We start from the raw sequence: 24,203 nt of genomic DNA on the forward strand, positions 1-24,203 counted from the left end.
AAATAATCATACATCTTTGTGTTAAATGCAAATCAGAAAATACACGTGAAGTGGAGTGATAAGTTCTGTAGGAGGAAGTGAGGTAGGATGAATAGAAGCTCTTCATCCATTTGTTTAATGTGCAGTTGGTGAATGTCCATTACATTCCAGGCCTCTTATTTGAAGCATTTTACAGATAATATCCTCTTTGGTTTTATTTTCTTTTATTTGCAATGCTGAGCATTGAACCCAGAGCCTTATATATGCTAGGTAAGCACATCAGCCTCTCGTGGGTTTGTTTTTGTACTTGGATTTCATTGGTAAATGGAATACTTTGGCCACTAATATAATTAAACAGCAGAAATAAAATTATTGGCCTAGGGAAGCAAACAATTCACTGGTGGTAAAAGCACCTGTCTCCTGAGAGACTGTTGTGAGTGTTCAGCATAGGTCAGGCATTAGCTAAGACTGTTTCCAGTGGAATTTGAGAGCTTTGGTTAATCTGATGAATCCTTAAATGGGGACCAGTTAAGAAAGCTTCTATGGCACTGTGATTTCTCTGTTATTTACTTGTTTGTTTGTTGTTTTTGTAGTACCAAACCCTGCTGCAGCTGCAATTCCTCGAACACCTCTGAGTCCGAGTCCTATGAAAACCCCTCCTGCAGCAGCTGTATCCCCTATGCAGGTAAGTGCCTGGGACCACTGAAGGTTCTGGGGGCTTCAGAATCTGAAAGCTAAATCCTTTTCTTCAGAGTCATACACACATGTGTCAGGTGGGCATATGATTGCTCAGAAGGATGTATTTGGGATCTGTTTTCTAAATACCATGAACATCCTTGAGTAAGATAAATTATGTATATATGTAAATTATGTTATTCTTCTGGGAAACTAAGATGTCTCTTTGAGCATGCAGTTGGCATGTCTAAGCCTGTGCTGCAGAAAAAAAATCACTTAAAAACCTAGTGACTTAAAATGGTAGTTTACTATTTTTCACATTTTTCTGAGTTGATGAGGCAGTTCTTTCCTGGCTGTACCTGGGCTTACTCCTGCAGATTCACTGAGCCAGAGTGTGGGTTGGACTCAGGAGGGCACTGGACTGCTGTCTCCACGTGATCTTTCTTCTCAGGCCCATTCGGCAATATGATTCTCTCCAGCTCCAGGAAGGTAAAAATAGAAGTTGGCAAAAAGCCTCTGAAGACCTTGGCATGAAGCTTGGACAGTACCACTTCTAGCCTGTTCTTTTGGTCCAAACAGATCACAGGGCCAACTCAGATTCAGAGTGAGAAGGGTCTGTTCCAGGCATGAGTTCAGAGAAGTATGATTCATTGAAGACCAATGTATCACAGTATAGCACAAGGACATTGCTGATCCATTATAAGCAAGTTTCAGAAGTTTCTCTTTCTTGCCATTGTGGAAAAACAGACCAGAAACAGGGCAGGTGACTGTTCTCTATGAAGAGACCCTCTCATTGTGCTCTTTATCTGTTCACTTTCAGAAAGTGGCTGAGGTGGAGTATTTCCACATAAGTGAGAGCAGCCAAAGAAAAAATTGCCTTAAATCTGTTATCCTGTGATACAGGATAGTTTTGGCCACATCTTTTCCCTAAAATAATAGGGCTTGGAAGCTTTTTTCTTTTTGAGTTGAGACTTTAGTGCTGTGTGAACAATTGGCCATGGGTTTTATGAGTGGACTTTTAATTTTTTTAAAGTTTTTGTAAAGTTTAGACATTTTTGCATAGTTTAGGCATTTGTGATGTTGCAAATCAGTAGCTTTGCATTTGCATGTATGTACAAGATGTCATGTCTTAATGTAAAAGGAATCCAAGGGGAATTCCGTATTTCACAGATTTAATATGCTCCACAAATCAAACTTGTTTTAAAAGCCTGAAGAAATAAGTAAAAGCAAAGTAAAGGTGCCAAATATAGTAAAATAAGATGAAGTTTCTCAAAATAGTTTTTGTCAGTTGAAGTTCAATGTCCAAGGCATCATTCTCTAAATCTTTTTTAAAATAAGAGGTGAAAACTCTCATTTTTGTAGCTTATAAAAAGCTAATAATTACAAGCTACACCCACAAGCTTTTTTTAGTTCATGATTAGTTAGCACAGTGCATCTCAAACCTAACTGTATATAAAAACCACATGGAGAGTTTTAAACATACAGATTCTCAGGCTTTAGCTAGTGAACCAGAAATCTCTGGGGTAATGAAGCCGACGAAGATTGGGATTTTTAGTTTTTCAAAACTCCCTGGTAGAGTGCTACTTCTGGCCATGAGGGACTAACAAAAGCTATTAGCACATAAAACTAGAAAGTAGGACAAAATATAGGAAGTAGTTACTTTCAAACATTGTATAAAAAGCACCAAGGATTATGATCCCTGGAAAAAAAGGTGAAAAACAAGGAAAGTCCTGCTATGGCTCACATTCTTTTCATGTAAGTAATTTCTAGATAGTTGGTGGTGTGGGGAAGATGAACCGATGAGAAACGGAAAAGGGTATCCAGTTGAATCTGAGGAGAGATAAATCAATGATCAAGGAGAATGAGACTGCTAGAATTTTCCTGGGAGGAGGAAGCTAATGCAGCAAGGGCTCAGAAATCTGCATAGGCATCCTTCTGAGTTTTTGCCTGAATGCTGTACCACTTAGCTATACCCCCAGCCCTTGTATTATCTATATGCTAGCAAAAACAATTGAAAACTGAAATGTTTAGCAGTAAATTTAATGGAATATGTACAAGACCCTCCAGTGAAAACTGTAAAATATTGCTGAGGGAAATTAAAGAAGTAACAAATGTATCGCATTTATGATTGGAAAACTCAATATCAGTAATGTCTTATATTCTTCAAATTGGTCTATAGATTGAGTCAATCCCAATTAAAATCTTAGCGTTTTTTTGGTACAAATTGACAAGATTTAAACAAACCACATGGAAATCAAAGGGCCTTGCATGTGCAAAGCATGAGGGAAGGGACAAATTTGGAGGAATTGCACTACCTGATTTCAACACTTACTCTATAGTTATGCGATCAAGACAGTGTGATACTGTCATTGTGCAGTAAAGACATTAGATCAGAGATTAGTAGAGTCCAGAAGTAGATTAGTTGGTTTTCAACAAAAGTGCCAAAGTAATTTGATGCAAGGGAAGATTCTTTTCAACAAAGGATTCTGGAACAGATATCCATATGGACAAAATGAAATTTATTGTAGACCAAAATATACAGACTAACTCTATTAAACTTCTAGATGAGAACATTAGAGAGAATCTTCATGACCTTTGAGAATACAAAGATTTCTTGTTTAGAACACAGAAAAGCATGAACCATGAAAGCAATTTGATAAATTAGGCATCAGAATTTAAATTGTTTGAAAGGCATTAAGAAAATGCAAAAACACAGGCTGGGGATGTGGCTCAAGCGGTAGTGTGCTATCCTGGAATGTGTGGGCTAGCACCACATAAAAATAAAATAAAGATGTTGTGCCCACCGAAAACTAAAAAATAAATATTAAAAAAAAAAAAAGAAAATGCAAAAACAAGCGCTGGTCTGGGGAGAGTATATTGATATTACATTTTTCTGATAAAAGATTTGTTTCGGATAAGTAATGAGCAAAAATTTGAAAAAACCTTTCCCAAGAGAAGATATACAAATGACCTTAAAGATGTTCAACATCATTAGTACATTTAATGGAAATTAAATCTACACTGGGAATCCCAAGCCAAATCATTAAGAATGGCTAAAATTAAGAAGGTTAACAATATCAAATGTGGTCAAGATGTGGAAAAGCTGAGCCTCTTGCACATTTCTGCTGGGAGTATGAAATGAGTAGCTTGGTAAAGAAGGTCTGGGGGAAAAGTCAATGGAATAAAACATGAGAAAAAGCACAGATAAAATATTAAATATTCTATAGGTTTAAATGTTTATATGGCTCTCTCTGGCTGCTTGTGTACGCATAAATCTGGAAATGAGGAACCCAGTGACAAAGCTGTTTGCAGTAGTGCTAAATTAAGGTAACAGGCTCTTTTGGGGCAGTTGTAGGGTTAGCAAGTGAGTGATAGAATTGATCTGTTTGGAACCAGGACATGGCTAAATTAACAAAACTATAACACAAACGCATCTATATTTTTGTTTGGAACATATTTTTGCATTTAATGAATTGGTATATGATATTCCACAAATTCTTTTTAATCAAAATAATGAAATCATGACCAGAATAACAGTGGTTATGAGGGGTCAGTGGTGTGGGTTCAGGGAGGAAAGAGTTAGGTGTTGACTGTAAAAGGGCCACAGGAAGTATCATTTTGTGGATAGAGATGTTCTGTCTCTTGACTTTGTCAGTATTCTGGTTGTGATAGTCTATGGATTTACAAGGTTTTACCATAAGGGAAACTGTAGGAAGAATATACAGATTTTTCAATACTACTTCTTATAATTGCTGGTAAGTCTATAATTATAATAGTTTTATTTTTTTAAAAAAAGTCTGTTGATTATATAATATGCTTCTAGAGAGTGTGTGTGTGTGTGTGTGTGTGTGTGTGTGTGTGTGTTATACCTTACTATAGTGGTATGGAAGGAATTATACAAATTCATAACTATTTATTTGCTTTCCAAGACATCTACTTTCTTTGTGATTTTCAGGCTATATTTGCCTAACTTTTATTATTTTTTATTTATTCAACCTTACTGTTTATCTTATGATTTCAGAGACATTCCATAAGTGGACCAATCTCAACATCTAAGCCCCTGACATCTTTGTCAGATAAGAGACCAAACTATGGGGAAATCCCTGTTCAAGGTACATACAATATATTGCAGTATTTAATTTGTGTTTTTGGTTAATTTTTGTATTCTAATGGCTGCTTTGGCTAACTTATTTATTTATTTATTTATTTTTTGCTCTTGGTATTAGCAAATCTGGTATACATTTTTACCAGAAGTTTTCTTATTACAAGTGGGGGACATGAGTTATTAATAGATGCAGATTTCACAATAACTTTGTTGTTATTATAATAGGTGATGGAGAATGCACACTATTACTAGGCACTGTTTTCACAGTTCTTCATGGGATGTGTATTATTGTCATTCCTATTTAGTAGGCACTAAAAATGAGGCCTGAATAAGGTAAATAACTTGGTTAATGAAGAGTAATCCTGGAAGCCTCACTCCGAGCCCATTTTCCATCTCCATGCTGCATATTGAAGCTGAGGCTTTAGAGGATTAAGTTCAGCAACTCTTTGGAGCCCGTTGGAAAGGACTTTCCTGTTCTCACACAGACCTTTATGGTAGAGTGCTCACTTGAACCTGTTTCCCTCCTTTTATAGTTTGAACTCCTTCTCTTATTCACACTGCTTGTTCATGTACCGAGGAAAGGTAACATCAGGCATGGCACTTCATTTGGGGTGGGTTTGGCGCAGCTCCCAGGTGTTCATGTCACTCAGGGCCCAAGAGCTTCTCCGAACATGCTCCAGGCCAGTGATATCCATGCACCGTGAATTTTCCAGGTTGTGAAATTTAGGCTGTGTGGGTGAAACTATAAGGTATCAACAAGTGTGAATGAGAAATCAGGATTGTGAAACACATTCAGTTAAAGAGCTGAGAGGACTGTCTCCATGAGCTCAATGTAGCACCAGTGCCTAAAGAGTTGAGTTTGGTGATTGAATGGACCCCCATACCTATCAGTCTTGAGTGTTTGGATAAGTTGATTATGCACACATTGGAAGACAGTGGAGCACAAAATGGTGCTGCTGCCCCTTTTCCTGCAAAAAGTCTTGCTTTCTATCCCTGCTTATTGGCTTCTGGTTCATTTGATTAATTGTGACCTGAGCTTTTTTTCCTCCCCTTAAAAAATCCTCTTGCTCAGGAGACAGATAGTAGAAGGTTTCAAGTCCCCTTTATCTGAACACTCTTCTTTCTTGACATACCACCTCACAGTGGATCCTCAAAAGATTTATATTTGTGTAGCACAGAATCATTGGCCTCACCATGGCCTGGCCTTTAACCTCTTAATGCTGTACCCTCATCTGTAAATGAGAAGCAGTGAGGAACACCTACCTCACAGGTTGTTTAAGTTTTTCTCCCTGTCATCAGACTTTCACCCTTATACTCCACTGATGCTGCTGATGTTGAGGTTTTCAGTGACCACTCCGTCATTACCCAGTCAGCTCTTTATCTTAATCTGCCAGCAGCATTTGGTACTGTTGAGTGCTCCCTTTTCTGGAACATTCTTTTTGTTTCCCTGACACCACACCTTACATCTCATCCTCTCTCCCAGGCCACTCTTTCTCCATCTCCTATGCTAACTTCTCTTTTTTCCTTGAATTATAAATAGTTGCATGGCCCAGAGCTTATGTCTTAGGCTTTTATTCCTTATCTGTACACATTCTCTTTGCTATTGTCTCCTCTGTCATGGCTTTAAGTGCTACTAAAATACTGTCATATTTATGTCTCCAGTCTGTCCTCAGTTGCCTTTCTGGCTTCATTTCTTTCCCTCTCACTCACTCTGCCTAGACATATGGGCATCCTTGCTTCTGTGGGCAGTTAGGAATACTCCTAACTTAGAAACCTTGTCCTGGCTCTTCTCTTGCTGGGACGCTGCCTGAATGTTTTGATGTCCTTTCCAACTTGACTTCAAGGCTTCAATCAAGTTGTTCCTCCTCAGGGAGGCCCTGCATTCCAAAGGTAAAGTTGTTAATATGTCTAGATGGCACCTTTCTTCCACATGCCTGTACCCTGCTTGTTCTCTTTATCACTTGCTCCCTTTTAACATCCACATGCTCTGTACCTTTTATTGTCTTTACTTCCACTAGATCATAGTTCTGTGTGGTAGGATTTGTCTGTTTTGATCACTGAAGTGTCCTCAACACCTGTAAAAGTCCTAGGCTCTTGATAAACAATTGTGAGATAAGTGAATGAAAGAAAAGCTAAAGCCTTATAAAGTGCTTAGCACAAAAACCCACAGTAAATATCCACTGTTTGGTTTTATTGCAATATGTACGAACTTTTAATTAGTAGCACAAATGACTGAGAGTAGTGGGTCATAATAATCTACAAATAAAAGATTTTCAGCAGCTGAGTTTTACAGATTTTTGCTTGCTGCCAGCAAATAGCCCAGAGAAAGCATCCATATGAGTTGTGTCCTGGGCCTCTTCAAAAAACTGTATGTATTGAAGTCAGAGGTGGAAACCAGTGGTTCAAGAGCATTCCCACTCTGCCTCAAGGAAATAAGTCCTGATTTTGTTAATCAAATCAGATATATATATATATATATATACACACACACACACACACACACACACTTTTTTAAAATTGTAGATAAACACAATACCTTTATTTATTTTGTGTGGTGCTGAGGATCGAACCCAGTGCCTCACACGTACCAGGCAAGAGCTCCACTACCAAGCCATATTTCTAACCCCTAAAATCAGCCTTTTGATCTGCAGTGAATGCCAGTAATGGTTAGAGCCAAAAGCCAGGCATGCCATGGCCTCTGAGAGTATGTGTAACACTGTGCCATTGCCCTGGAGCCCTGATTCTAGCTTGGCCACAGCTGTGTGGTACTAACCTGAAAAAGCCCCCATCTGGAGGGCTTTGGATAATCCTCAGACATAAGAGAGTATCAAGTCTGGCCTCCCAGCTGGCCTCTGAGGAGGATGAGGATGAGAAATGACTCAGGACTTTACTAACCTTGTGAGCCCTGGTTGTAGCCAGCCCTAATTGCCCTTCTCTACTCTCACTGCTGTGTTCCCAGCTCATCTTGGTTGGCCACAGCAGGGTGATTTTTTATGAGGGATGGTTCCAGCAGTGTTTCTCAAACTTACCTGAGCCACTTCTTAAATAATGGGATCCTGGGTTTTCTTTCACATTATAGACTCTTTAAAGAAAGGGAGGTTGGAAATCCCATTTTCATAAGCACCCAGAGTGATTTTTAGAAGGATAAACTTGGGAAACTGGGCAAAAAAAAATTACAGCCATTTAGTTATTTCTGTTACCTTGGCTTTTGTGAGTGGGGAATGAGTGTGGGGCAAAGTTATCGAAGACAGACTAAATGCCTTGAAATTCTAGACTCTCATTTTATTATCTGATAATGCCATGGGGCATGGGATGTATGCTGTTTGTGTTAATGTTGGTCTCATTCTCCACTCCAGCTTCTTATAATGTTTTCATGGGGCTTAGTTGGAATATTGTAAATATAGCAGGCAAGGGAATTTTTACCTGGGAAGTTGTCAATACAGTGATCTTTTATCTTAAATAGTGATTTGAGAAAGTAACCACTTACAAAACTGAAAATTAGCAAGTGATTCTTAGCCATAAAAAAGCACTGTGGTTATCTGTACTGTGATAAGATAGTAGGATTCCGAGTTCTGTCTTGAACTGCTTTTCTTCCTTGATTGTCTTATTTATCTTGGTGTACATTTAAAAAAAAAAATAGTCTGTAAAGTTACATAGGCTGTAACTTTCAAAGTTTCAGTGACTTCATTACTAAAGTTTTAAAAGGTGCTGTCTCTTATTCCACTTACCCATTTTTTTTGTGTGTGGGGGGCACAGGTACTGGGGATTGAACTCAGGGGCACTCATTGACCACTGAGCCACATCCCCAGTCCTGTTTTGTATTTTGTTTAGAGACCGGGTCTCACTGAGTAGCTTAGCGCCTCGCCATTGCTGAGGTTGGCTTTGAACTCGTGATCCTCCTGACTTAGTCCCCCTCTTCCCCCCAGCCACTGGAATTACAGGCATGCACCACTGTGCTCGGCTCTGCTTAATTAGAGAATTTTGATTTTTCTGATTAAGTATTTTATGATAGTTTTTTTTTTTTTTAAATCACCATGCCTGTATGTCATTTTCAAGAAAATGTTTCAGACCAGAGAAACATTGTTATACACGGACTAATCAAATGGCTAGGGTCATGAGTGGTGTCACCTCAGTAATTTGTGAATAGTGTGTGAATTAGCATTTATGACTTAAACAGAAAAGCATAGATCTGCTACTGTGTAGCAGAGGTTGCTGATACAAACAGTTGAAAAGGTCTTTACTGTCCTCATTTGCACAGTGATCTTATGTGGTATAGAATATTAAGCAGTAATCTCAGTTGGCTGATAGAAGTGGTTGAAGAGCCAGAGATTGCCCCAGTACCAGTGTAGTGTTATTTTCACCTCTCATCAGCTCAGACCTGTACCTCATAATGACACTTCAGTCAACTATAGACCACATGTACAACAGTAGCAGTGTCATAGAGCCCAGGAGCATAGTAGGCTATATCATCCATGTTTATGTAAGCATATTTGTACAATAGAAGAAATTTGCCTAACAACCCACCTCTCAGAATATATCTCTGTTGTTTAAGTGATACTTAAACAAATACTGTAGGCAGTTGATTAGTCTGAGTGTTGTCATTATTTATACTGATACTAACCTCTGACTTGTGACTCTTTTTCCAGCTTTCTTTTGGTTGGTGCTTGCATGGCATATCTTTTCCCTTCCTTTTGCTTTTAACTTATCTGTTTTTATGTTTAAATTGGGTTTTTTTAAATAGGTAGTTTATAGGTGGGTCTTTTTAATTTATTCTGACAATCTGTCTTAATGGTGCGTTTAGACTCTTCACCTTTTAATAGAATTGTTAATATGATTGGACTAAAATCTACCATCTTGATAAATGCTTCTATTTGACCTGTCCTATTTCTTTATTTATATCCTTTAATAACTTTTTGTTAATGGTTGCTTTAGGTTAAGGTTCATCAGCATTGGCCTTATTGACATTTTGGGCTTCACAAATCTTGGTTGTGGGAAGTTGTTTTGTACATTGTAGTATGTTTAGTAGTATCCTTGGCCTCTGTCCAATGGGGAGTAAGTACCCATTAGGATATCAGTATCATCCCCATGGTCCCAGCTGGGGCAATATCTCCATATTGCGGGGGAGGGCACAAAATTACCTTCAGCTGAGAACTGGAAAAAGAAACATGATTTTCACAGTTTTGTCTAATTTTGGCAGAGAAACCAAATGGGGAATCCTAACTGACTTTGCATATTTTCTGCCTTTTCTATTAGACACTTAAATAAATTAGTTACTTTAAATGCTCTATCACAGATAGTTACAGCATCTGTGCCATATTTGAGTCCTTTTTAATTTTTGTATTATGTTGTGTCTTGGAGTAATGAGTTGGAAATATCCAAAATATGGCTTTTTTCCTTACTTTTTGTATTTTTACAATGTTTTATTGAAAATTGGACATCTTACATAAAAAGTAGATTGGCTTTATGTCTTAGAATAGAATTTTTTTTCCTTTTGCTAGGTCTTTTACTGTGTGAGTTTGAGGTAGTTTACTCAGGAGCTAAACTGGGTTGGAGATTTGTTGTTGTTATGATTACCCTTGGTGTAGAACAGGCTTCCAGTTTTTCAAGTAATATTTTATGTTTAGAATGGGAACTGGGTTTCCAGAGGGATTTGTTGTTGTTATTTTGTTTTGTTTTTAATGTCTTGTCCAATTTTAGCTTTATCCTGCCCCTTGCATTGTGTCCAGGGGAAAGTCTATCTAGTATTCTTGGAACTCTTTCAGCTAACAATTTCCTACTTGTTCATTCATTGGGAGCATATTTCCCTTTATAACCTTGATCATATTTATAATAGCTGCTCTAAATTCTTTTCTGCTAATACTTACATTTAGGCCATCTTCAGATAGACTTCTATGTCTTTTAAGTGTAGATCATTTTTTTCCTTTATCTTTGTGTATCTTGCAAGTTTGGATTCTATCCTAGGCAATTATAAATCATACATTATAGATATTCTTGATTATATTACAGTCCTATGTAGCATATTGGTTTTTATTTTAGCAAAAACTCCAACTTCTCTCCTGTAATCGAAATACCTCTCTAGTTTTTTGCCCTTGATATAACTCCTCAAAGTATGAATACATATGGATTTCAGAGGTCAATGAGAGATTGAAGCAGAGTTTACAAACAAAATTTGGCCTCTTTTTTTGTTATTTTCTGGTAGTTCCTCCAACTTTCACTTTCCAACAACTTTTCAGCAGCTATGGTTTTCCCAAAATATGTTCTCTTCAAGGTAATAAGACTGTGACTTTTAACCAAATATTATCTGTCCCAGTTGACCTCAGCTGGAGCCTATATTTATGAAAAAAAACAGATTAAAATTAAAAAATAAAATTAGTGAACTCATCCACTGCATTTTCCTTCTTCCATGTATATACTTCCTTCATTTTCTGTCTACTGTTAGTTTCTCTTTGGTGCTTTTAAGCAATTGATTTTCATAGTTTTTCAAGATTTTACAGTTTTCTGCAGGACCATTGTTCCAATTGGAACTCCTCCTCTATATATAGAAGTTAGATATTCAGACTCCTATGTTTGTTTAACTTTAAAAAATAGACAAATGCACCTCTTTTGGGGGGACAGGGAGTATTGGCGATTGAACCCATGAGCAGTGGGCCCCTGAACTACATCCCAGCCATTTTATTTTATTAACAGTCTCACTAAATTGTCCAGGCAGACTTTGAGTTTGTGATCCTCCTGCCCTAGCTCCTGAGTAGCTGGGATTACAGGCATGTGCCACTTCATGTGGCAAAGACTCCTATTTTAAACCTGATAATTTTGCCTATAAATTTGATTTGACACACAGGGAAGGTACAACTATAATACCTATTTATTTCTATGATTTCTAAAATAAGAATTAAATAGCAGACTTATCCACTCATATTATCTCCAGCTGTCTATTGGAAGTAAACAGAATATATCTCTGGTTACGCCCTTGGGCTTTCTGAGATGCTATTAGCTCATGCTATTATTGATTATTTCCTTCTTCTATATCTTCCATCTTAATAGGCTCCTTGCTATCATCATTTTAAAATGTTCACATTTTTTCTACATTAAAAAAAAAAAAATCTGTAGTTGGATGCGGTGTCAAACACCTATAATCCCAGCAGCTCAGGAGGCTGAGGCAGGAGAATTGCTAGTTCAAAGCCAGCATCTGCAAAAGTGAGGTGCTAAGCAACTCAGTGAGACCCTGTCTCTGAGTAAAATACGAAGTAGGGCTGGGGATGTGGCTCAGTGGTCTGGTGCCCCTGAGTTCAACCCCTTGTCTCTCCCCAACCTCCAAATCTGCCTCTTGTCATCCACTGTTATACCTTCTCCCTTACACTTGCACAATTTGTCACATCTTTCCTATCTGCTACTCAGTCTTCAATACATGCTAATCTTCTTTCTCCACCAATTGCTCTCACCAAGGTGACCTTTGACCCCTGTGTCTCCAAGTACACTCCCTCTTCAACAGCTATTAGCTAATAATTTCCAATATTATACATTTACTTCAGACTTTTTTCTTCGGAACTCTTGCTCTGGTTGCTGACTCCGTATCTCTCCTTATAGATCTCAGAGGTTCTCAAATGCAGCATGTTTGTCTCTACTTTCCAAAATACTTCTATCTTTTCTTAGTATAGTAACATCATCCTCCCTACCTCCACATCCACTCAGACAGCAAGTCTGTTGTTGCTACCTTTTTAAAGAATTCTTTAATCTGTTCACCTTACATCTTCACTTGTGTCACCCAAGTCCAAGTCATTGTCATCTGTTTTCTGTACTATCTAACACAATATCTGGCATGAACCTCTTTAATACACTGCAGCCAGAACATTGCTAACCTGATAAAACCTTCATTGTCTCCCGCCTTCATTGTCTCCTCCAAACTCCGTGTAGTTCACCTGCTTGACTTTCCATTGCCTTTGCAGCCTCACCTTGCTCTGTTCTTCCCCATGGCTTCAGAACATCACCATCTTGCTTAACATGTAAATTGGGAACACTTTCCCTTCCAAGCTCTCCTTTGCCTATATAAATGCAATTAATTATCCTTTTGGTTTCAACTTCACTGTCATTTCCTGAGCAGGCCTTTCCGGACCTTCCCTGAAGACTAGTTGTGTCATCCACTGGGTTCCTAAAATTCCTCATGAATTGTTAGATGTCTGGCTTCGTCTGTAGACTTAAGTTCAAGAAGGCAAGTTTCTTATTTCCTTTCTTCCTTTCTCTGACCTTTGCACTCAGTCCAGTGCCTGGAAAATAGTGGACACCCAAATGATTTTTGTTTAATAAATGAATTAAGATAAGAATAGTTCCATAAGGCAGTAGAATAGAATCTATTACTGTAAAATGTAATGCACTAATCTTATTTCCTGAAGAGAGCTAAACTGACAGTTTGACATGAAGACAGAAACCAGCCTGTTCTCTGCAGAAGTAAATGGTCCTGTGTTCTTACTGTGACAAGTGCCTCTGGGCAGCTTTGATTCTCAGTGAAAATACTTCATGAAATAAATGGCAGCAGACTGTTTTGTGACTGTTGCAAGTTTCAGGTAGTTTTGGGGGACTGTGTACTAGGATTGGAACCCAGAGCCTCATGTGTGCTAAGCATCTGCTGAACCACTGAGCTATACCCCAGCTCTACCACAAGAATAACCTGTTAGGGCTTCCAATACATTTTTAGAAAGTTTAGCTGTTGGACTATGGCAGGGACTATCTGCCAAAATGAAACAGACATGGATGGATCCTTAGCAGATGTGCAGTAAAAAAAGACTGAACTAGAATTAGACATTGGATACAGATATCAACAATAAATTTTGTGAACATGTTCCCAATCTTGTCTCTTTAAAGTGTATAGTAAAAGAGAAAAGATTGAATAAGGCAACTTAGACACACTTTCCATGTGGATAATGACCTAGGTTTTTGGTTTGTCTGTGAGCGAGCGGAAGGGCTCTCTACCACTAAGCTACATCTCCAGCTCTTTTTATTTTTTTGTTTTGAGACAGGATCTCACTTAATTGCCCAGACTGGCCTTGAATTTGCAATCCTCCTGCCTCAGTCTCCCAAGTACACAGGCATACAATTTATCTGTCTTTTTAAAATATATATATTTATTTTTTGTAGTTGTAGTTGGACACAACAACTTTATTTTATTTATTTATATGTGATGCTGAGGATCGAACCCAGGGTGAGTGCTCTACTGCTGAGCCATAACCCCAACCCCTATTTGTCTTTTTGACCTTTGTTTTCACTTTCTTAATTTTCTCTGTTGTTCTTTGGAAGACTAAGATTTTTAGGGAAATAATCCCCTAGTTTCAAAATTGTAGAATGGAAGTTTTGATTAAATTTAAAATGTTGATTTCTGTTTCTGCTATTTCCGTGTTCTGCTAACTTTGTTTTGTCTGTCAGACTTTGTGCATAGTATGTTCATCCTGTAAGGATAAATACCAACTGTTGACAAGGTTCAGGATTCTGATTGATGCTTGCTTTTTCTCTAACTTATACCTTTGCTCTGATTTTTATCTGGATGAAATATAGTCCCCCAACCTTCTCAACTAATAAGGCCCAGCTTAATGCCATTATGTTTTTGAAGCCTTCTCTGCTGCTAAAAACAAAAGGAATGGCTTTTCCCTCTGTGGTTTGACAGCATGTTACCATCCTGATATTCTGATTATCCTATCCAGACTTGTCTATGGCTATACATATGGTGATAGTGTCCCTACTAATCATAGGCAAATAGGGCAAGGTTTTATTTAGTTGTGCCTTAGACCTAGATCTGATAGGGAATCTCTAAATTTTTGTTGAATTGCATTGAAGAGGTAAATGACAAGGACTTAGAAACATTCATCTATATCGAGAGCTCATCCCTAGAAATAAAATATTGAAATTAGTGATTTACCATGTTCCCTATCTACATTTTAGATTGTTGGAGTGCTTTGGATTAGGAAGAAGAATGAACCTCAAGTTTTAGAGAACTAAAACTCTTCCTTATACCTATATTACTTCAATGTTCAGCATCAGATTTATTTATTGTGACTCTTTCCCCTTTTACAGAACATCTATTAAGAACATCTTCAACCAGCCGACCTGCTTCTCTACCAAGAGTACCTGCCATGGAAAGTGCCAAGACTATTTCAGGTAATGACTTTTATCTGATTTTTCTTTTAAAAGACTTCCCCAGAAGTATTTAATAGTATAATAGATGACATGTTGAAAATATAGCTTCATTCAGAGTTGCTAGAGTTGCAAAGTACACCAAAATTTTTTTGGAAGCTAAGATTTCCAGTGTGGTAAAACCATCATATAATGATGAATTTGATGGTCTTTATTTGTCATCTGAACCTAACTCTCCCGTTTATCAATTGTTTATATTATTTTTCCTCATGGCCTTAACACTTAATAGCTCGACTATAAATGGGACCATAAAAGAAGAAATTCCTATAACTCTGTCTCAGTACAGTTAATGCCCTCCTTGTATATGAAGTGAGCTTTGTACAGCTTCCTTCTTCCCTCCCTCCCTCTTTTTTTTTTTTTTTAATATTTTTTTTTAGTTGTAGATGGACACAATATCTTACTTTATTTATTTTCTTTATGTGCTGCTGAGGATGGAACCCAGTACCTCATATGTGCGAGGCAGGTGCTTTACCACTGAGTCACAGCCCCTCCCTCCCTCTTAATATGACATGTGGATCAGGACTTTGTATAGTTCTCATTACACCATAGCTAAGTTGTTAAACTAGTAGGAAAGTTCTGCGATCAGCTAATATTACTATCCCAAGGCCTTTTTCTGTATGTTTTTCTTATAACAGAATTCTTCAGATTCTTTCACAATCTGTTTTCTCTATTTTATGGAAAATTTTGAGAGGTTTTCTCTTTCGGTTTCCTAGCATACCACTTAAAAGAAACTACTGGTTTAAGACATAAAAAGAGCTGGGGGAAAATGAGTAATATATAAGCATTTTATTCTAAAATCATATAATAGTAAGAAAGCATCTGTCCCCTTCGGATGTTTAAGGGGATAGCTTTATTAATGCAGAATTATATGCTACTGTCGTTATCTTAAAATCATCAATAAAAGTGTTATATAATAAAAGAAGGACAGTTTTTACAAATAGTGAGGAAAATATTACTGTTATATAACATTGCTTGCATTAAAATTAGCTCAGGAATGTTACAGTTAATGGCTCTTGTGGCCCCATCCTCTTTTGAGGTCAAAGAGGACTGTCTGAGGTCAGGGACTTGGGTGCTTCACTCGTCACTGTGCTCAGCCTGATATCCTCAGCATCCAGCAGTGCCAGTGTTGTGCCCAGTGCCACCCTGGTAGACAGTGGCTTTTGTTGCAGCTGTATCAGAAGCCAAAGGGCTGCTTCCACTTAACAATCCCCAAAACTTTCATAATTCTAACAAGGTGCAGTGCCTTGCTATGTCAGACTCTCAAAATAGGACTTTTCAGAAGATTGTGGCCATTTCTCAGTAATTGACTCAATACCTTTTGGTTTTCTGTTTGTCTCATTGATTTTTTTTTTTTTTTTTAAATTGGGCCTGACCTAGAATTACATATAGTCTTATAAACAAGCATTTTTCCTTTCTGTCCCCTTAATAGTGTTTTTGGCTAAGTTCAGAAAGAATGTATTGATTTTCATACATCCTGGGTATTGGGCAGGATTGAGTAGTTGCAAGTATTGCTCTGGTTTTTTAGTTATATTTGTAATTAAGCTGACTATATATAGTACTCACTATGATACTTGCTTAGTAGAGCAATGGTAAGATACTTCTTGTCCAGGGAAAATGGGATTCCATACATATTTCAACTACTATACTTTTCACAGATTTTTTTTAATAAAAAATTTTAAAAATCAATAAGATAAAGTAGTATCTGTTCTTTTTGGACTCTTCAAAGCAAAAATCTCAAGAATACAATCTAAAATGTTTTTGCTCTAATATGCTTAATTACTGTTTCTCGTACTCAGTATCTCGAAGAAGTAGTGAAGAAATGAAACGGGACATTTCTGCACCTGAGGGAGCATCACCAGCCTCTCTTATGGCTATGGGAACGACGTCACCACAGCTGTCCCTGTCCTCTTCTCCCACAGCATCTGTGACCCCCACGACCCGCAGTCGGATAAGGTAGAGAATAGTTAGTGTTGGTTCATTTCATGTGTACCTTTCCTGGCCTTTCAGATTAGCTTATAAAATAATGCCATCTGAGCACCTGAATTTGTTCTGTCTTTTTGCATTAAGTTGTTGACTTATGTTCTCTTTTATGTGAAGAATTGGGTAAATAGTATGGAAAATAATGACAATAAGAGACAATCTGTAAGCAGCTGAGTATTTTGTTTTTCTTTTTTTAAATTTTTTTTTTTTAAGAGAGAGAATTTTTTTTAAGATAAATTTATTTATTTATTTATTTTTTAATTTTTTATTGTTGGTTGTTCAAAACATTACAAATTTCTTGACATATCATATTCCACACTTTGATTCAAGTGGATTATGAACTCCCACCTTCACCCCATACACAGATTGCAGAATCACATCAGTTACACATCCATTGATTTACATATTGCCATACTAGTGTCTGTTGTGCTCCGCTGCCTTTCCCATCCTCCACCATCCCCCCTCCCCTCCTCTCCCCTCCCCTCTCTCTACCCCCTCCGCTGTATAACCCTGAGGGTCTCCTTCCATTTCCATGCAATTTCCCTTCTCTCTCCCTTTCCCTCCCACCTCTCATCCCTGTTAAATGTTAATCTTCTTCTCATGCTCTTCGTCCCTACTCTGATCTTAGTTACTCTCCTTATATCAAAGAAGACATTTGGCATTTGTTTTTTAGGGATTGGCTAGCTTCACTTAGCATAATCTGCTCTAGTGCCATCCATTTCCCTGCAAATTCTATGATTTTGTCATTTTTTAATGCAGAGTAATACTCCATTGTGTATAAATGCCACATTTTTTTAATCCATTCGTCTATTGAAGGGCATCTAGGTTGGTTCCACAGCCTTGCTATTGTGAATTGTGCTGCTATGAACATCGATGTAGCAGTGTCCCTGTAGCATGCTCTTTTTAGGTCTTTAGGGAATAGACCAAGAAGGGGAATAGCTGGGTCAAATGGTGGCTCCATTCCCAGCTTTCCAAGAAATCTCCATACTGCTTTCCAAATTGGCTGCACCAATCTGCAGTCCCACCAGCAATGTACAAGTGTACCCTTTTCCCCACATCCTCGCCAGCACTTGTTGTTGTTTGACTTCATAAAGGCTGCCAATCTTACTGGAGTGAGATGGTATCTTAGGGTGGTTTTGATTTGCATTTCTCTGACAGCTAGAGATGGTGAGCATTTTTTCATGTACTTGTTGATTGACTGTATGTCCTCCTCTGAGAAGTGTCTGTTCAGGTCCTTGGCCCATTTGTTGATTGGGTTGTTTGTTCTCTTATTGTCTAATTTTTTGAGTTCTTTGTATACTCTGGATATTAGGGCTCTATCTGAAGTGTGAGGAGTGAAGATTTGTTCCCAGGATGTAGGCTCCCTATTTACCTCTCTTATTGTTTCTTTTGCTGAGAAAAAACTTTTTAGTTTGAGTAAGTCCCATTTGTTGATTCTAGTTATTAACTTTTGTGCTATGGGTGTCCTATTGAGGAATTTGGAGCCCGACCCCACCGAATGTAGATCGTAGCCAACTTTTTCTTCTATTAGACGGCGTGTCTCTGATTTGATATCAAGCTCCTTGATCCATTTTGAATTCACTTTTGTGCATGGCGAGAGAAAGGGATTCAGTTTTATTTTGTTGCATATGGATTTCCAGTTTTCCCAGCACCATTTGTTGAAGATGCTATCCTTCCTCCATTGCATGCTTTTAGCCCCTTTATCAAATATAAGATAGTTGTAGTTTTGTGGATTGGTTTCTGTGTCCTCTATTCTGTACCATTGGTCCACCCGCCTGTTTTGGTACCAGTACCATGCTGTTTTTGTTACTATTGCTCTGTAGTATAGTTTGAAGTCTGGTATCGCTATACCGCCTGATTCACACTTCCTGCTTAGCATTGTTTTTGCTATTCTGGGTCTTTTATTTTTCCATATGAATTTCATGATTGCTTTCTCTATTTCTACAAGAAATGCCGTTGGGATTTTGATTGGCATTGCATTAAACCTATAGAGAACTTTTGGTAATATCGCCATTTTGATGATGTTCTGCCTATCCATGAACAGGGTATATTTTTCCATCTTCTAAGATCTTCTTCTATTTCTCTCTTTAGGGTTCTATAGTTTTCATTGTATAAGTCTTTCACCTCTTTTGTTAGGTTGATTCCCAAGTATTTTATTTTTTTTGAAGATATTGTGAATGGAGTGATTGTCCTCATTTCCATTTCAGAGGATTTGTTGCTGATATACAGGAATGCCTTTGATTTATGCGTGTTGATTTTATATCCTGCCACTTTGCTGAATTCATTTATTAGCTCTAATAGTTTCTTTGTAGAGCCTTTTGGGTCTGCTAGGTATAGAATCATATCATCTGCAAATAGTGATAATTTAAGTTCTTCTTTTCCTATTTTGATGCCTTTAATTTCTTTCGTCTGTCTAATTGCTCTGGCCAGTGTTTCGAGAACTATGTTGAACAGAAGTGGAGAGAGAGGGCATCCCTGTCTTGTTCCAGATTTTAGAGGGAATGCCTTCAGTTTTTCTCCATTCAGAATGATGCTAGCCTGAGGCTTAGCATAGATTGCTTTTACAATATTGAGGTATGTTCCTGTTATCCCTAGTTTTTCTAGAGTTTTGAACATAAAGGGATGCTGTACTTTGTCGAATGCTTTTTCCGCATCTATCGAGATGATCATATGGTTCTTATTTTTAAGTCTATTGATGTGGTGAATAACATTTATTGATTTCCGTATATTGAACCAGCCTTGCATCCCAGGGATGAATCCTACTTGATCATGGTGCACAATTTTTTTGATATGTTTTTGTATCCGATTCGCCAGAATTTTATTGAGGATTTTTGCATCTAGGTTCATTAGAGATATTGGTCTGTAGTTTTCTTTCTTTGAAGTGTCTTTGTCTGGTTTAGGTATCAGGGTGATGTTGGCCTCGTAGAATGAATTTGGAAGTTCTCCCTCTTTTTCTATTTCCTGAAGTAGCTTGAAAAGTATTGGTATTAGTTCTTCTTTAAAGGTTTTGTAAAATTCTGCTGTATACCCATCCGGTCCTGGGCTTTTCTTAGTTGGTAGTCTTTTTATGGTTTCTTCTATTTCCTCAATTGATATTGGTCTGTTTAGGTTGTCTATATCCTCCTGACTCAATCTGGGCAGATCATATGACTTAAGAAATTTATCTATGCCTTCACTATCTTCTAATTTATTGGAGTATAAGGATTCAAAATAGTTTTTGATTATCTTCTGTATTTCTGAAGTGTCTGTTGTGATATTGCCTTTTTCATCCCGTATGCTAGTAATTTGAGTTCTCTCTCTTCTTCTCTTCGCTAGCATGGCTAAGGGTCTGTCGATTTTGTTTATTTTTTCAAAGAACCAACTTTTAGTTTTGTCAATTTTTTCAATTGTTTCTTTTGTTTCGATTTCATTAATTTCAGCTCTGATTTTAATTATTTCTTGCCTTCTACTTCTTTTTCTGTTGTTTTGCTCTTCTTTTTCAAGGATTTTGAGATGAAGTATGAGATCATTTATTTGTTGGTTTTTTCTTTTTTTAAGGAATGAACTCCAAGCAATGAATTTTCCTCTTAGAACTGCTTTCAATGTGTCCCATAGATTCCGATATGTTGTGTCTGTGTTTTCATTTATCTCTAAGAATTTTTTAATTTCCTCCTTGATGTCTTCTATAACCCATTGATCATTCAGTAACCTATTGTTCATTCTCCAAGTGATGTATGCTTTTTCCTTCCTTCTTTTATCATTGATTTTCAGTTTCATTCCATTATGATCAGATAAGATGCATGGTATTATCTCTACTCCTTTATATTGTCTAAGAGTTGCCCTGTGACATAATATATGATCTGTTTTTGAGAAGGATCCATGTGCTGCTGAGAAAAAAGTGTAACTGCTTGATGTTGGGTGGTATACTCTATATATGTCAATTAAGTCTAGGTTATTAATTGTGTTATTGAGTTCTATAGTTTCCTTATTCAACTTTTGTTTGGAAGATCTGTCCAGTGGCGAGAGAGGTGTGTTGAAGTCTCCCATGATTATTGTATGGTGGTCTATTAGACTCTTGAACTTGAGAAGAGTTTGTTTGACGAACATAGCTGCACCATTGTTTGGGGCATAAATATTTATGATCGTTATGTCTTGTTGGTGTATGGTTCCCTTAAGCAGTATGTAGTGTCCCTCTTTATCCCTTTTGATTAACTTTGGCTTGAAATCTATTTTATTTGATATGAGTATGGACACTCCTGCTTGTTTCCGAAGTCCATATGAGTGATATGATTTTTCCCAACCTTTCACCTTCAGCCTATGTATGTCTTTTCCTATCAAATGCGTCTCCTGTAGGCAGCATATTGTTGGGTCTTGTTTTGTGATCCATTCTACTAGCCTGTGTCTCTTAATTGGTGAGTTTAAGCCATTAACATTTAGGGTTATTATTGAGATATGGGTTGTTCTTCCAGCCATATTTGTTTATTTCTGTTACTAAACATGGTTTGTTTTCCTCTTTGATTATTCCCCCCCCCCCTTTACTGTCCTACCTCCCACTGTTGGTTTTCATTGTTATTTTCCATTTCCTCTTCCTGTAATGTTTTGGCGAGGATGTTTTGAAGAGATGGTTTTCTAGCTGCGAATTCTTTAAACTTTTGTTTATCGTGGAAGGTTTTAATTTCATCTTCCATCCTGAAGCTTAATTTCGCTGGATACACAATTCTTGGTTGGAACCCATTTTCTTTCAGTGTTTGAAATATGTTATTCCAGGATCTTCTAGCTTTCAGAGTCTGTGTTGAAAGATCAGCTGTTATCCTGATTGGCTTACCCCTAAATGTAATCTGCTTCCTTTCTCTTGTAGCTTTTAAAATTCTCTCCTTATTCTGTATGTTGGGCATCTTCATTATAATGTGTCTAGGTGTGGATCTCTTATGATTTTGCACATTCGGCGTCCTGTAGGCTTCTAGGATTTGGGATTCTGTCTCATTCTTCAAGTCTGGGAAGTTTTCTCATATTATTTCATTGAATAGACTGTTCATTCCTTTGGTTTGGAGCTCTGTACCTTCCTGTATCCCAATGACTCTTAAGTTTGGTCTCTTAATGTTATCCCATATTTCTTGGATGTTCTGCTCATGGTTTCTTAACAGTCTTGCTGAGCTGTCTATGTTCTTTTCAAGCTGAAATACTTTGTCTTCATTGTCTGATGTTCTATCTTCTAAGTGTTCTACTCTGCTGGTAGTATTCTCCATTGAGTTTTTAAGTTGGTTTATTGCTTCTTGCATTTCTAGGATTTCTGTTTGTTTTTTATAACCTCTATCTCCCTGTATAGTTGATCCTTTGCTTCCTGGATTTGTTTGCGTAATTCATTGTCGAAGTGATCTTTCATTGTCTGATTTTGCTGTCTAATGTCTTCCTTGATACTCCAGATCATCTGAAGCATGTATATCCTGAATTCTTTATCTGACATTCCATCTGCTGCAGCTGTTACTTCTTCTAAAGTTGTGTTGACCTGCATTGCTTGTGGTCCTTTCTTTCCTTGTCTTTTCATACTGCTTGCGTATCTTTCCTGCAGGCGCGGGCGGCGGCTCTACTCTCTCCTTATTCCAATTGGGGTTTCGTGACTACCACGCCGGCAGGTCACTGGGCCTGTTCTGGGCACTGGCGGCGGCTCTGTTCTGCCCCTACTCCAGTTGGGGTGACGAGTGTACCACGCCGGCAGGCCACCGGGCCTGATCCGCCGGTTGGTTGCAGGTTTGCCTACCCTGCAGGCACGGGCGGCGGCTCTACTCTGCCCCTACTCCAAATGGGATGACGTGTCTGTCGTACCGGCAGGCCACTGGGCCTGTCCCGCTGGTCAGTCGCAGATCTGCCCACCTTTCGGGCACAGGTGGTGGCTCTGCTCTGCCCCTACTCCAATTGGGGTGTCGTGGCTACCCCGCCTGCAGGTCGCTGGGCCTGTTCCTGGCACGGGCGGCGACTCTGCTCTGCCCCTACTCCAATTAGGGTGGTGTGTGTACCACGCCTGCAGGCTCCTGGGCCTGATCCGCCAGTCTGTCGCAGGTCTGCCTACCTTGCAGGCGCGGGCGGTGGATCTGCCCTGCCCCTCCTACCACGCCTGCGGACCCCTGGGCCTGATCTGCAGGTTGGTCACAGGTCTGCTCACCCTGCGGGCACGGGTGGCGGTTCCGCTCCGCCCCCCACTCCAATTGGGTTCACGTGACCACCACAACGGCAGGGCCTGATCCGGGCGTGGGCGAAGGATCTGCTCTGCCCCTACTCCAGTTGGGGTGACGTGTGTACCACGCTGGCAGGCCACTGGGCCTGACCCGCCAGTCTGTCACAGGTCTGTTTACCTTGCAAGCGCGGGCGGCGGCTCTGCCCTGTCCCTCATACCACGCCCGTGTACCACTGGGTGGCGGGTCTGCCCACCTTGCGGGCGCGGGTGGCGGCTCCACTCCGCCCCCTCTCCAATTGGGGTCACGCGGTCACCACACTGGCGAGCTGCTGGGCCTGCTCCGGGCGCTGGCGGCGGCCCAGCTCCTCCCCTCTGGCTCGATGACAAATCGAGGAGACTCGGGTGTCTGTGCCTCACCCCCCCTACCAGGAGACCAACTGTTTCTGTCGCCGCTGGTATTGATGAAGTTCTCTCCTCCGCCGCTTTCTGATGACATCAGATCTCTGCCATGTTGGTATCCTATGCGAATGGCAGCATTTCGTTCCCCTTGCCGGGCAACCAAAGCAATGGGTGAGTCCTGACCGGCCCTCAGCAGGACCCGGACTGAGAAGCAGTTTCCGGGCTCCTAGCCCTGGGCCAGGGCAGTTCCGGGAGCCGGAACTCGGCCGCCCCGCGCTCGGTGTTCGCTCCGATAAGAGCAGGTTCTAAGAAGCACCCAGGCACTGAGCCCGAGCAATCTGTCTGCAAGCCGCAGGCGAATGGCAGCCTGAAATTACCTGTTCTATGGCTGAATGAGCTGCGGTCAGTCGAACACAGGGAAGGTGACGTCAGCTTTCCAACATGGTGGCCGCTGGCCTCCTCTGTGGTCTGACCGGTGTGGAGAACCGAGATGGACCGCTTCCTTCCCCCTTCTCGAACCCAGAATTCAGCCCTGAGTACGGTGCTTACACGGCTGGCAGAAACTGCAGCGCTGTATTCCTGCGTCGCTATCTCCTCATTTTCCAGCGCGGGCTGCAGACTCTAGCCGCGGGGCGATTTGCTGAATAAGCAGTGTTACCCTCCGTGCGACAAACCTCTCGCGTTTGAGTCCCCGTAGCCGATCCTCGTGCGATGGAAATCCTTCCTCCAGGTTCC

General features: G+C 39.4%; 1 protein-coding gene across 2 annotated transcripts in view; it reads left to right on the forward strand.

Moving 5' to 3' along the window:
* Positions 1 to 24,203, forward strand: part of Specc1l (sperm antigen with calponin homology and coiled-coil domains 1 like) — a 143,303-nt gene that overhangs the window by 73,830 nt on the left and 45,270 nt on the right. For both annotated transcript variants that reach the window (XM_027923357.3, XM_071617455.1), the window contains exons 9-12: positions 573 to 664; positions 4,676 to 4,766; positions 14,819 to 14,902; positions 16,735 to 16,891. In XM_027923357.3, coding sequence (XP_027779158.1) covers positions 573 to 664; positions 4,676 to 4,766; positions 14,819 to 14,902; positions 16,735 to 16,891 — 424 coding nt within the window. The remainder of the gene's footprint in view (positions 1 to 572; positions 665 to 4,675; positions 4,767 to 14,818; positions 14,903 to 16,734; positions 16,892 to 24,203) is intronic.

Source organism: Marmota flaviventris, chromosome 1, assembly GCF_047511675.1.
Source record: "Marmota flaviventris isolate mMarFla1 chromosome 1, mMarFla1.hap1, whole genome shotgun sequence".
NCBI classification, from domain to species: domain Eukaryota; kingdom Metazoa; phylum Chordata; class Mammalia; order Rodentia; family Sciuridae; genus Marmota; species Marmota flaviventris.